This window comes from Sipha flava, unplaced genomic scaffold (genome assembly GCF_003268045.1).
Source record: "Sipha flava isolate LNK unplaced genomic scaffold, YSA_version1 166_pilon_pilon, whole genome shotgun sequence".
NCBI classification, from domain to species: domain Eukaryota; kingdom Metazoa; phylum Arthropoda; class Insecta; order Hemiptera; family Aphididae; genus Sipha; species Sipha flava.
The window spans coordinates 500788-515778 of NW_020271849.1; the positions used below are offsets into that span (position 1 = coordinate 500788).

General features: G+C 34.5%; 2 protein-coding genes and 1 non-coding gene across 3 annotated transcripts in view; 2 read left to right on the plus strand and 1 right to left on the minus strand.

Moving 5' to 3' along the window:
* The first annotated feature begins 1026 nt into the window (after positions 1–1026).
* LOC112679708 lies at positions 1027–1220 on the plus strand. Its single transcript, XR_003148243.1, has one exon. It is a non-coding gene; the product is annotated as a U2 spliceosomal RNA (small nuclear RNA).
* A 1789-nt stretch (positions 1221–3009) lies between these two features.
* LOC112679702 lies at positions 3010–4604 on the plus strand. Its single transcript, XM_025549595.1, has 4 exons — positions 3010–3150; positions 3585–3797; positions 3870–4056; positions 4438–4604. The coding sequence occupies exons 1-4, from the start codon at positions 3010–3012 to the stop codon at positions 4602–4604; spliced, it is 708 nt and encodes a 235-aa protein (XP_025405380.1).
* A 2500-nt stretch (positions 4605–7104) lies between these two features.
* LOC112679677 overlaps positions 7105–14991 on the minus strand; it is a 37062-nt gene continuing 29175 nt past the window's right edge. The window contains exons 5-7 of the mRNA XM_025549567.1: positions 14482–14811; positions 10135–10464; positions 7105–7514 (exon numbers count right to left, since the gene is read on the minus strand). Of these exons, the coding sequence (XP_025405352.1) occupies positions 7234–7514; positions 10135–10464; positions 14482–14811 (941 nt within the window). The 3' untranslated portion in view covers positions 7105–7233. The remainder of the gene's footprint in view (positions 7515–10134; positions 10465–14481; positions 14812–14991) is intronic.

A 14991-nucleotide genomic window follows, 5' to 3' on the forward strand; every position in this document is an offset into this window, starting at 1 on the left:
TTAACGTATTCTCAATGCGTATCGCCTTGTCATTATATATTATATTACAAGCCGATCGTATCGTACATATAAACACAAAAAATAATTTTAATAAGAGTAGCAACAATTAAAATAACGCAAATATTTCCGTAGTGGAAGAAGCACACCACGGGTGATCATTTATTTTTCGATCCTCTTTCTTTTATAAATTGGCTTGGCCCAATTAAACATAATTATTGCTTATGTTGTGTTATAAAATTAATTATTTATTTAAATGAGTCGTTCGAGTAAAATATTGATTATACATAAGAGTGAATATAACTTGACTGTTAAATTACGACTGCTCAAGCCCAGACGGACGACGTGAGACGTCCGGCAAAATAAAAGTGTTTACTCTGCATTAATCTCCACGTAAAAAAGACACATACAGACTAATGCATAGAGTTACAATAATTATCTTATACATAATAATAATAATAATGGGTTCATAACACGTAACACTTTTCTTATATGCTTTATATTGTTTATATTTTAAAAATGCTTATACAAACTGTTTTCCGTTGCAAAATTAATATACAGAAATATTTCGATGTGTCTTGCACGTTTAGTGACTTCAATTTTATATTGTTTTGATAATTATAGAATTTAAACCAACGTATTATATTTGTACGTATCGATAATACTATTCTTGCATACTACAGTGTATAGAGCGACCTAGTGGCACGCTTGACAATATTATACGATAACGTGTACTCGCGTGCACTACATGCGCCGCTCGTTAGTGACGGTAGATAGCGTTTTTGCACTGTTGCAGTTCAATTATTGTGTTTTCGATTGCTTTACGATACAATTTCGTATCTAGGTACATTAATAAATCGTACTAAATGATTTGGTTTTATTGAAAAATGCTTTTACGGGTCATCAAATGCATACGGTTTCTAAAACAAAACGCCGAATTTTCGATATCGAGAAATCGCTCAAACTAAAAGCTACAATTTTCGAGTTTGACGTTTATCCTTTATAGAGGTTGAAGGATTTGATCGAAGTATCGCTTCTCGGCCTATCGGCTAAGATCAAAGTGTAGTATCTGTTCTTATCAGCTTAACATCTGATACGTCCTTCATAGAAGGACTCAAATGTTAAACTAATTTTTTTAAATTTGGTGGAGACTTTGGGGCTTGCTCCTGCTCCACCGCGGGTTGACCCGGTATTGCAGTACCACCGGGAACGGCCCACATAATAAAATGATTACAATAACACTTTACACAATCGTAGGATATGAATATTAAAGTACTTAAACAAATGTCTTCGAGCAGCACTTATATCCATTTCAATTCCTGTGCATTACATGATCACGGTTGCCCCAAATTCGATCACTCGCTACTAGAGAGCGTTATATTATCGTCATTATTTCGCAACGTTAAAATATTTATTATCGTTTTGTTTGTACGTTTCATTCAATATTAATCAACTATAAACAACTGTAGTTAAAATGTATAGTCAATAATCGGTAAATTAATGCTAACAAGTCGATATTTAATGGAGAGACACACTAATAAAAATTCCATTTTTAATGGCCCAAACGTCATATACCAATATGTAGTGATTGTCGATTTGTGTTTTATTAATATTCAAGATACACAATTCGCTTCTCTGCCTATCGGCTAAGATTAAAGTGTAGTAATGGTATGACTAATGTACTAACGGACTGTGACCGGAGCTCAAAGCCACGCTCTACCTGCCGCATGAGGCGTCCGGAAAATATATATACGGATCCACGCGAAGAGGTGGATGTGGGATCCGTCTACTTGTGGAGGACGCGGACATAGCCGCCATCGATTCCGTATTCAAACTCCTGACGTCACCGGACACCCGAGTTTCTACCGAAGCCAATGAACACGCGATACAGTGTATCGATTACAATCTAAATAAATTCAAAATTAATAGAATATTAAAAGTATCTTAGACAAAAATTAAGTCATTAAAGACTAATTATGAAGAAACCAAAGATAATATTTACTTTACTAATATGTCAGAAATACTAAATAAAGTTTGGATCAAAGAAATACCAAACTTTTACATCACTAAACAAATCCAAAACATAGACAAGTATTTAAACGAGATTATCCTGAAAAAGATGAACAAACCGCTTGTAGATGAGTTCTTATGTGACATTATATACTTAACATAGCTAACAATTCTTACACTCTTAATATATTTCATTATATACAAAATTTACCCAATAATAATTAAATCAAAATTTATGACCTTATCATCACCTATTCCACCAAGAAGTGAATAAAAACATATTAATAAAATAATATGTACATATAAAATTATATTTATTTATTTTAATAAAAAAAAAAAATAATAATAATATATAATGTAGACGAATCATTGTAAACCAAAAAATATAATATTGTAATACAGTAATCCCTCGTTATCCGCAAAGGTTACGTTCCAGCAAACTTGCGCGGATAACGAGACCATAAATCAATGTAAAAAGGGAGATTAGGTTTAATTTTTTTTAATTCCTACAACTAATTTATTTATTACCTATCGTATTGTTTCTTGATTTTTACGTATTTCTCGAATACTAGACTCATTTATTTGTACGTTCTAGCAAGTGACGCTCAGTATCACCATTTTTTAATTTGTCCAAAATTTCAATTTTTTGAACGATTAATAAAAAAACATTTTTTCTCCTTTTTATTGATATTTTACATTGAGAAGCCATTTGAAAATATTTTTACTACTAAATTTATTAAACACTGCGTCACGCACAAATATCACCTTACAAATGAGCAATTGACGATTATTAATCGTGCATGTGTAGGTAACTTTTTGTGGTTTATCTGCAATAAGTATAAATGTGTATAATGTATATGTGTTATACCTATAGCGATATAACAACAATTATCATCTACAATTATTGTCAAAAATAAATTTCTACAGTGTTCGTGTAATAACAGTAAAACGTTATCGCAATCACAATCACATTAATAATATGTTACCGTTGAAAAAGAAGTAATGAGACTAAAAGGAGGAGCTGGTTCAAGCACAGGCAGTGACGTAACAAATCCAAAAATAGATACTATAATGGATGTAATCGAAGCTCAAGAAAGTTCAAGAACAAGAAGAATTGTGTCGGAAGAGTACGAGGGGATAGCAGTATCCTCTCCACCACTGAAGAGACTAAGGGAGAATACTCTAAGCCATAGGTTCCCAAAGTGCTCCGGTGCGCCGTGATGTTTGTATAAGGGCACCACGCCGTCATGAAATACTATTGGGTCTAACATTTTCCTTATGAGTAGTCATGCTATGACTTAGAGAAGGGCGCCCTGAAAAAACCTTAAATCAAAAAGAGTGCCGTGAGTCGAAAAAGTTTAGGAAGCACTGCTCTAAGCTCAAAATTGGTAACGAATAAAACATTAAGTTATCAACAGTGAGGCAGAGAGATACTAAGGTATTTTGACAAAATAAAGCAAGTAAACAAGAAGAAGTTAACAGCGGTAGCCCAACAAGAGATAGACAGGGGGATTGACATTTTAAATATTTTAATAGATGAAATCTGCAATGAGAACATATGTATACACGGGAGGTAGTTAGAATTTGAAGAGACGGCAGGAAAGTTATTAAGAAATAATACGGATAAGAAGGTGGATTTCACCGCCAAAAAGAAGAAGAGTAAGAGTAGGGCTGGAGTATTATTAACAACGGACACGGAAGAGGAAGTTATTAACAGAATAAACAGAAAAGGGAGAAGAAGGGGCAAGAAGACAAAAAGTACAAGGGAACTATACACAGAATCGGATACGGTAGAATCCGATAGATGCAAATCCGACAGGACAACATCAAGACCCACATCACGGAATAGCGTGAGGGAATAGAGTAGTTCAAGATCTAGAAGTAGGAAGGAAAGGGAAAAAGATATTCTAGAAAAATGCAAAGAACAGGGGGTTCAGACTAAATACATAGTAAGCAATATCAAAGAGATATCAAAGGACTTACTATGGACAGAAGTGGTAAAGAAAAACAAAGCACCAAAACTAAAAGAGGCAAGAATGCTCAATCATGGTAATTTACTGGTCATACCAGTAGACGAGGCAACAAAGAAGACTCTGGAAGAATTATATGGAAAGGGCTTTAAAATTAAAAGATAAGAGACTAGAAAACCAAGAGTTATAATATATGATGTTGAAGGAAGAGACAATCTCACAACTGATCGTTGATCAAAATGCGGACTTGTGTCTAAGGAGCTATAATAAAACAAGATAAGGCCTAAGTTTAGAACTGGACCCAAAGACAAGAAAATTGTACATTGGGTATGCGAAGTTGACCCGGATATTTTCAGAAGAATAGTTATTAGAAAGATATATCTTAGTTACTCCGTCTGTAAGGTTTCAGAGTACAATGATATAACGATTTTAAATAAATGCCAAAAATTCGGTCACATAGCGGCAAAGTGCAAGCAAGAGACAGAAGTATGTGCTTACTGCGCTAAAGAAGGACACAGGATGGACAACTGTCCAAATAAGAATAAGGATCCAGTATGTGCTAATTGCAGAGGGCCTTACACTGCAAGACACAAGTGTAGTAACCGAGGTCACTACGACATATCTTAAACTACTTGGTAATCTATTCTTTAACCTATTTTCCTTAGGCGTTGTCAAAAACAACTATCTACTAAAATACTTTCATATTTGGAAACGGGTTATTAGTTAATATATTAAACGGGTACATTAGATAGTAAAAATACTAATATTATTTTTGTTATATTAACTAACAAGTTACACGGGTATAGTTGTTTTCGTATAAGTTTTTAAAAGTTTAATATTATTTTTGTTTGTAAAGAACAACGAAAAGCCTTGAGTCTTTTCCTTGTTTTAAACTGCTTTTACGCACTACGCCCAACTATCTTCGTATAAATAGGGACGTAGTGTCAATGTTTAATTAGATACAATGTAACCATACTTAAGAGCAGACCGATACGGTTAAACTTACAAGTGTTAACTTATCAGGCTAACCTTATTTTGTGTGTCAGTAATATAATAAATTCACATTTATAACTTAAACAGTGTTTTTTTTTTATTTTACTTCAACGGACATGTAATTAACTTCAACAAGAGGTGACTTCATCATCAAACGTATTGAGTCAGTTCTGATCAGACCGGCTCACTATACAAGGTAATAGTAATGGTAACTAGTACTCACTTACACTGTAAATTACACAAAATACCACCTAGAATAATAGAATCTAATACATTGTAAAATGACATCATAAAATTAGAAAACACAATAAAAAAAGATGGGTACGAACTGGCTATACCGTTGGAAAACCTGTACGAGTATTATAACTTACCCATAGTTTAGTGTCAATTTTCAAAAACAAAAATTCTAATAAAAATAAAAATACCCATTCAAGAAAGATTTGCTAAATGGAAATTGTATCAATACATACCGATACATTTCAAATTTCACGACTCCGCCTGTCTTATATATTCAGAAAAAACATACATTGCAACCAACTCTATAAATGATGAACATAGAATTATTTCAGGAATTGGATTACAACATTGTGACCCACCCATCAAATGGTTGGTTAACCTAACCTAACCTTCACCAAAACTGTATGTATCAGCTTATGGTCACTTGTTATTGTTCCTTCTATTACTACCCATGCTTTGATTTCATTCGTTTGATCTTCTGTCACTTACGTGATGCCTATGTTATTTTCTCCACTTGGTCCCTAGAAGGTGTATAACCTATCACTCTTATTATTATCAGCTGCTATAAATTCTTCCACCACTTGACCTCTGTTATCTGTTCTTTTGCTAAACCAATTTTTGGAGAAACTATTACCACAAGCTCTAAGTATTTTTCTTAGTTCCTGCATCAAGCTGTTAGTGGAAACTCTATATTTGAAATATGCTGATATTAAGTTCAACACCTTTCCATTTTCCAAGCTGATTGTGGCAACCGCAAAGTTGTCGTAAATCAGATCATTTCTCGCCAACACTGTTGACGCCGGATTGAATATCACTATCGCTGCTCAATGCAAAATATTGTTGCCTCCTCTTTGTTTTATCCTAGATGATAGTAAATCCTAAACGGTGTCGTTTCTAAACCTATGAGCTCTCTATACCTAAAATCAATAACGAAATTATGTGGGTCTTAAGTTGCACATGTCGCGTCGATATGAACTATTATAAAATTATAAATATAACATATAAGAGAACGATATGGAACGTACCTTTTTACTGAACATCTTACTTTACTGTAATGTTATTATGAATTCTTATTTATTTTTCATTAATATTATTTAATGTAAAAATAAAAAACTCATATTCCATTTCACCATATACTATGTATTTAATGATTGTGTATTATAATTTATTCAAAAATAAAAATTACATATTGTACAAATGCTCTGCTAACTTTTAATAATTTCGTACTCAAAACTTAATTAACAATACATTTAATATTAATTTCTATACTTATTATGTAATTTAAAATATATTATATTGTGTACATTTGTATATATAATGAAAATTATACATTAAAACAACGGAATGATGAATAAAATATGTTAGATTAATATCGATATTATATAATTGATTTGTTGTTAAATTTTTTAACATCAACAATAATGAATATTATTTTAGTTAGATTAACGTTTTGTATTTATACTATAAATTTAGTGAGTTTTAGTTAAGTTATTATTTAAAAATAATTTATTTTGTTTAATTATGTTATTATTAATATTACTTATTTATGTATTCAATTTTAAAATTTAAAATATTTGTTTTTAATTGAATATAAAATCCAATATGCTGTTCATTTATATTATTTTACATTTACTATAAACGATGTAAAAAAATAAAAAAAAAAAATAAGGTACGCTCGAAAATTTAAATTCATTCTAGTAAATTATGAAATATTGGACTTGAGCGAAACTTTGGGTCAAATTGATGGACATCCCCATAAACTGAGCCGAATTTATACGTAAACTTCTCCTTTTTTCTTTACAGTTTTCAACAGCTTGATCAGAATTCAAGTCACGTAACTGTGTAAACGAATAGATAAATTGGAAGGGATTAAAGAAATGTAATTACGAATACTGTGTCTATTATCAAAAGAAAATTATATTTTCAATATAAACTATATGTGACATTCTGATGGCGAAACGCGTTTGTTTGGTCGTGGGGTTGGTATTAATAATCGAATGATCGTAGTTTTATGATATTACGGTATTCAAAATGTGTCCAATATAACACGATCAACTCTCCGAGGAATAGTACCATGTTGGCTCCTGCTAGGTTGACTTCTGATAACCCGAGTACCATTGTACGCGCGCCTGGCACCGATTCTGCGACTGCCGCCTATTTCGGCTGCCTCGAGCAGCTCTAACTTTTCAATTTTTTTCCTCGTTTTTGTCGATGGTTTGGAAATGAGATGATTGGCAAAGAACAACGACATGATGGATATCAACGTGCCACAAAACACGATCCCGATGATCTGGATCATGGTAAAACCTATGTACAAAGTACCTATTTTAATCAATTGTTCAAACCGTATACTTTCTATATATATTACTATATAGGGTCTATATTATAAGCATATGCGACACATGAACTTATTTTATGTAGACGCGATTTTTCAGAAAAATATTTTTGGGGTTAAATCGGTAGTGTTGTTAACAATAATCGTCTGCAGGCTTTGTACAATTTTTTTTGATTTATTTTTGAAAATTACGATCCTTAGAAGGAATCTAGGACAATAGGACAAAATTTCCAAGTCAAAACATCCAAGGTTAAAATATCTAATGGATAAAATAACCGATGTATAGGATAAAATATCCAAATAAAAAAATAATAATAATTTGTATATCTGTACATAATTTTTTTATTTTCTTATTTATTTTTTATTTAGATACATCGTTCATTTTTAAATCAAAATTAACATTATTTAATAATTCATAATATAGTAATAAAATAATAATAGCAAAAATAAAACTATGTTACGTTGTAACGTACTGCGTAAAACTAAAGATATAACTATTATATAACACAACATATTATTTTTATTATTTTTATTTTATAACTGAATTAAAAAGTATTATTAATGTTAAATGTTACTAAAATGTGATCTAAAAATGAACAATAATGTATTAAAATACAAAAAATTATACAGGTATAAATAATATAGATTTTTATAATTTTTTTTATTTGGATATTTTATCCTATATATTGGTTATTTTATCCCTGGATATTTTATCCATTGAATATTTTAACCTTGGATATTTTTACTTGGATATTTTATTACAGGATATTTTGTCCTTGGATATTTTGCCCCAATACCCCCTAGAAGTCTGGTTTTTTAAATTATATTATCTTTTGCAAAGAGCAAGTACCTAAAACGAACAAAAATAAAAAACGTTAAAGTGTGAAGAATAAATTTTTTTTTTTTTTAAATAGAACTCAATATTTTTTTTAGAATAGAACTCCTGATTTTTGCGTATTGTGCGTATGCTACTTAAATTTCCGGCTATACTCGTAACTCGTGGTTAATAGTGATATATTTATATTCAATAAGTTTAGTATTTGTTCAATAAAACCCGGGGTACATATAAAGTACAAGACGCAGACGATGGTTATTTATTCTGATTTTATCTCGACAAGCGTAGATATATGTTTATTTGTGTTTTTATTTTATTTTTTTATTTTTAGACCGGAATTGTGTACAGGTATAGAAAGTACTCTGGAAGATGTAAGGTAGTAAAATACCTCGTGTTGCTTGGTATTTACTGTGTTTTTATTGTAAAACATTGCAACATTGTTTGAGCTAAGGGTTGTTCTCATCGGTAGACACGGTAACAAAACAAATATATAATCAATTCTGTTCAACCTGTAGTTGAAAATAATTATTTTTAGGATTAGGATTTAGATAAAATGAAATATGATTCGTGTTGATTTTTACGATTAGAAAAGTTGTCGCTTAAGAAAAATATATTATTGCAATTTATTACAATAGCGGAGTCTTAACTGTCGAGTGTTAGTACCCTTGGACACTATTCGCACTGTAGGTAACGCACGTTGGATCGGTTTGATGAGCCGAGCCATGAGCGCGGCTCGTATCCTTTTACTCGGGTACCAAAGACCGACAACTTTCGGGAAGATAATACGAGTCGCGCCATGACGCATTTGCTGTACCGAGCCGGTAGCCGTGGGATCCCGACTCTACAAAACCTAAAGCACAAGTCCGACCGGCACGTATGTGTTTCTAGTCCACACAGATAATATGTTTCAGGACAGGTTTCGCTTCGATAAAATATCGATTTAATTGATCGTTGGCTTCTCGTGATTTGACCATGACGTGAGCGTTATTGATAGTGTGTATACATTGGAGTTTCAAAAGTATTTGACCGAACCAAGACTGTAGCGTGATCGGACCGTTGTGTTACTTATGGTGTGAATAGTGCCTCAACGTGATGAAACGTTATTGATGATGTGTGATTGATGTAAGGATATTACGAGGTGTAATTTACGACCATCGTTAAAAAGCCTGCAACATCCATCGGTTAACAGTAAAAAACGATGTCTTGCGCACAAAACGATCGAACCTATAATATCCGAAATGCGCCGAAGTCCCGAACATGATTTTTCAGTATATGGTTTTGCCCTGAGAATTTTTTTTAAAACTTTTGCGTATTTCGTGGGCGCTTACGTATTTGCGATGGCATATCGAAACGAGTATACGGCACAAGGTAGGTAATATAAGGATGGATACAACCAGCTCGTCGTGAAAAAGTAAATTCAATAATAAAAAAAAGCGCTCTTTGAAATGATTTCGTAGCGCATATGTAACCTTACGTAGAATTACAAAAAAAAAAAAAAAATAAATTACTGTTCACTCACCCGTATAGATTTCACCTGTTTTAATAAAAATGCGTAGAGATACCGATCCAACGAAGCGATACCTAAGGCATATACTTACCCGACGAACAGAGTTCGAGCGAAACGCGTAAAATCGTTCGGTTATTTAAAATTTAATTTAATTTTCCTCGGAGACACATTAACGTGCACGAACCGTTGCGCGCACGCGCGCGTACGTACGAACACCGAACAATCACACGAATGCACACGGTAAGCATACCTTCGGGTCTCCTCAACTCGACGGTCGTGCTGACCTCCTCGGGTTCGGACGAGTCGAGCATTTTGACGGCGCACGTCCAGTTTCCGTAGTCGGAGTCGTGCACGCGGTCGATGGACAGACCGCAGTGGCCGGCCGCGAGCCCGCGCCCGGAGTACGTGTACCGTGACGGCGGGGGTGCGGACGGCCGCTCGTCCACTGCGAAGCCCAGTTGGCCGGGCGTGAGGAACCGGCAGTACGCCACCGGCTGGCTGTCCACCGTGAAGCATCCCAACGTGACCCGACTGCCCTCGGTCGCGTACAGCTCGTCCTGGCGCGCCGCTATCACCGACCCTGCGGCCCCAAAGTGTCCGTATTAATAACGTTGCGCACCGTTGATTGCGCCTAGGCTGCAGCGGCGTGCCAATGGCGTTGAGTGCGGTGACGTTAAATAAAAAGAGTGAAAAAAAAAGTGGATATCGTCTCCTGTGATCGGGACAGAGAAGAAGTGTTCGCCTCAGATGTGCAAAAAGGACCACGACAGCGTACAGCCATACTGGGTTATCTCCGTCTGAAACTCGTACCACGTAGCGAATTTGCTTTCGGTAGTTTAAATCCAGTGATCTTCGCTTTAACGTTGGAATAAATTGACTTATAATCAAATTTTAGGGACAGAACATCGAATGTGTTTCGTTGGTCGGTTCTTTCTGATAATTTTATTTGTAATCGAGTAATGAGTATCAAAAATGTTACAGTTGAGAAGTACTCAAAACTCTTTTAAAAATTAAAACATCGGAAAAACCGATCCACAAAACACATATAATTTTTTTCCCTTAGAGTATTATTAAAAATCAATTTATTCTTATATTAAAGCAAAGATTACTAAATTTGAAGTGTTGAACGAACTGTTTATCATGTCGTATGTGTTTTAGGCGAAGACAATACATGCAGTGGTGTCTTATTAAGATTTGAGATATTAATTTGTTTTATTGCCTATTATTGCGTGTTTTTATGATTTTTTCTAAAAACGCATCACTGATTATTTTATGCGTACTTTACACATTTTTAGACAATCGAATGATTTTCATTACCTAACAAATATAAACATACACAATTATTATCGATTATTAATTTAGAAAAATATAATTTTTTTTTTATTTATTATTGTTTTTTTTTCTATGTGACTAGGTATACAGTTTATTATTAAGCTGTATTACAGAGTTTATAAATTATAATCTCGCAAGCTGAATTATCCGGCTTCGCACAGAACAGTCATAGCGATTGCAATCCGATTGAACACGGATGCAGCCAAATAATAGGAATCCAAAAAAAATATCTGAATACTATAAGATTGGGTACAAAATTACAAGAGACGTTGCCATTTTCATTACTTTTTTATACATTAAAATTAATTATTATAAATTAAATAAACATTAAAAAAAAAAAAAAAACAAACAAATTTCATATTTAATATACTGTTGTTTTTGTTCTATTGCATTTCAATAAAAATTAAATTGTTCATAAACATGATAAATGAAAGAAAAATAAATTATTATAATAAATCTTTATATGTATAAACGGTTTTATCCTGATTGGAAAGTAGTATTCTTGAGTACTTATTTCCTACTTTTATAATAAATATTTTCAGAAAAATTATTAAATTTTTTATTTTTTAAATATTCCTCGTAAACCATTATGGTTACTTTATGTGTTTTAATTAAAGTTTTAACCTAAGTAATAAGATTTCTAATAAAAAAACCATAACTACAAAGCGAATAATTGGAAGTTTTTTTTTTAAAATAACCTTTTAGAATTACGAATTGTAAGCGCTGTGAAAACTTTCAACGCGTAATTAATTGTGCCTGGTGGCTGATTGTAGAAAAAATTGACTACGTTACATTGATAATATTTTTTCGGTGTATAATCGGATATTGAAACACAAAGACCGTGCTCAATCGGGTACCACCGGTCATGACCGAAGTAAAAATTATTCAAAAAACCGCGAAGTATTGAACTTCGTTTAAAGATTGTTCCGATATAATATGATAATTATGCACGACTATGAGAGCAATCATTATTTCACATTGCAAGTTCGTACGTAAGTTTTTGAGATGTAGCAATCAGTGAGTGAGCGAGTGGTACTTAAATTTTATACGGTTCGATAATTTATAGATTTGTTTTGTTTGAAGCACGTCTTCAATCGTTTCCGTATCTGTTTTGCCAGTCTTGGATCCTTCTCCGTCCCGTCCACGATTGTTCGCTACCGCAGGAGAACATCGGACCATCAGGTCATGTACGGAATGTGCGACTATAGTAACCCGTTCTGCTGGGACCACACTAATGCACGTTGCATATCCGTATGATAATTAGACACGGAACGTGGACGTGTCGGGTTACGGATCGGCAATCAACGTCAAGTGAAAACATCGTACCGACGCTGACAATACGTGATACGATTGTTTGTACAATTATTTTACACGGACGTGCGTGTCCACGTGTAGGCAAAAAAAACGTTGACAGTAATGTTATTATGCACGTTATACGCGAGTCGCGCAGCAAGTAAGAACAATATGCGGACGTGACTGCGTCGCCTCCGTGCACACCGCGTGTCCGCGGGACCGTGTAGGGCTGCAGCGGTTGCCAAACTCTTTACCCGGCTATATGCCCTCTTCGTAGACGAAATAAGACGTGGGCTAGAGAGGGTTTAGCTCCTCCGAACATTTATCCATCCTCCACATTATAAGTTGTACGAGTACAAATTAAAAAGTAATTCGTAAACTAAAGTGATATAAAAATGAAGAATATGAGTTTTCCTCCTCCCCCCTTGAATAAAAAAAAAAATGGAATCCTAGTTGCACTTATGGCCCTCTTTCGGACCGATTTCAACCGCGGGGCCGAACAGTAACCATTCTCTCGTACGCTAAACGTTCGTAACATGTAGATGTGCTGTGCTGTTAGATGTGGACACTACGAACCGTTTGATAGTTAATTTAAAGATACTCAGTGAGGCACGTAGCTAAGGTATTGTCTGGAGTGGCTCTACCACACAAAGTATTTACAGGCCACCTCATAGTATTGTTGAAATACCCGAGGCTTAAATAATTGATCGAAAAAAGTTAAACTCTATTTTAAAATTTCTTTTACGATGTGTGTTATTATTGCATCGTTGTCTTTAACGCTGTATTCTATGTTAACACTAAAAATACAAAATAATATGAACTAATTATTTATGGCATCGGACGCAAATCGATTGTCGAATAACATGGTTAGATTGTTCGAACTTATCATATCATACAATCGTTATTCATCGTTAATCGTACATTCATTATTCATATGTGTTATACATAAAGTTTATATAAACCTATGAATATAATTGACCGTAACAATAGTAACAAAAGTACAAACAATTATTTTATTCTATGGTACAAAAAGGATTTTAAACAAATAAATTTAATAATTAATTATCATTAATTTCATCGATTAATTTATTTGTTTATTTAAATTTACAATCTTAATACCTTTTGTACTACAGAATAGAATAATTGTTTCTACTGGTGTTACTATCGTTACGGGCATACATATGAGACGGTACGCAACATTATAACATTACATCGAAAAGAGGATAAAAAAAAGTCTAATCGCTCAAAATCTAAAATTGTATTATGAATTAAATTAATAAATGGAGGAGGGGGTATGGTAGTAAATGTCGGCCGGTCAAGAAAAATGTTGGTGATAATCAGTTCTTCCTAATTGTGTAACTGTAGCTACGTTCCTGACCGTAGAGATGACGAACGATGTGATTTTCCTTCACGCGGGCTTCGTATAAGTCAACTGTACGGTCATAGGCGTCACTAAAGTATACATTTTGGGGTAGCAAAGTTAATATTTGGAAAGTTAAAAAATAAATTTTTAAATGTTTAACATGATAACTGGCTTACTGGCTCAACTGGCTAACTGTTCTTCATAAATCTGCGTAAAAAGAAAAGTGTATAAACTGTCTTATTGTCCGTATTGGACTTATCACAAATATCATTTTGGATACAATCATCACAATAATAGATGGTCTATGTTCGTACACATTTGAAAAATAAACTTCGAATATATTTTTAAAATCTATAACTTTTTTCGGGGTAGCAAAAATATATCATTGCTACTCCACAACAATTTCTGAGGTAGCAAAGATACCCCTCACACCTCTTAGTGACGCTTATGTGTACGGTGCTCGTTTCCGCGACGTCGACGGATAAAGGATTTTATTGCACGTCCGTCAAATGTCGCGGTACCGAGCTTGAAAAACGAATAGCTCCCGGTTCCATCCGCGGTCTGGAAACCGTTGGAAAGTTTGTATGCGCGAGCTGTGTTTGGACTCACCGGAGACCGTAATGTTCACCGTGCTGTACATCTCACGTCGGTCGTTGCGCAGGCCCAGCGCGCACAGCCACGGGCCCGTGTCGGACACGACCGCCTCGTCGACCGTCACGTGACACTGGCCGAACGACAGCCCGTCGCCCGTGTACCGGTACCTGGAGCCCTTGGACCGGTCGGCCGCACCGTCCGGCACGGTCACCGGCACGGCGGTACCGTTCGGGTGCCGCAGCCAGCAATAGTCGATCTCGGCGTGCACGCTGCATTCTACCCGGAACGAGTTGCCCTTGGATACCATGGACGGCTTGGCCACAGTCACGGCCAGCGGCGGTACACCTTTGTCGGACGGGAGAAAAATGTCGTGTTAAGTACTGTACCGCAAGTGGCGCTTTTCGGGGGAGAGGAAATGAAAGGGGCGAATGCCTCAGTGGAAAAATTTGATCAGTTTAAGGAGGCTATTGAGCGTATTTGTATATGTTTATTTTATTTTTATCACAAAATATATAACATTGATTA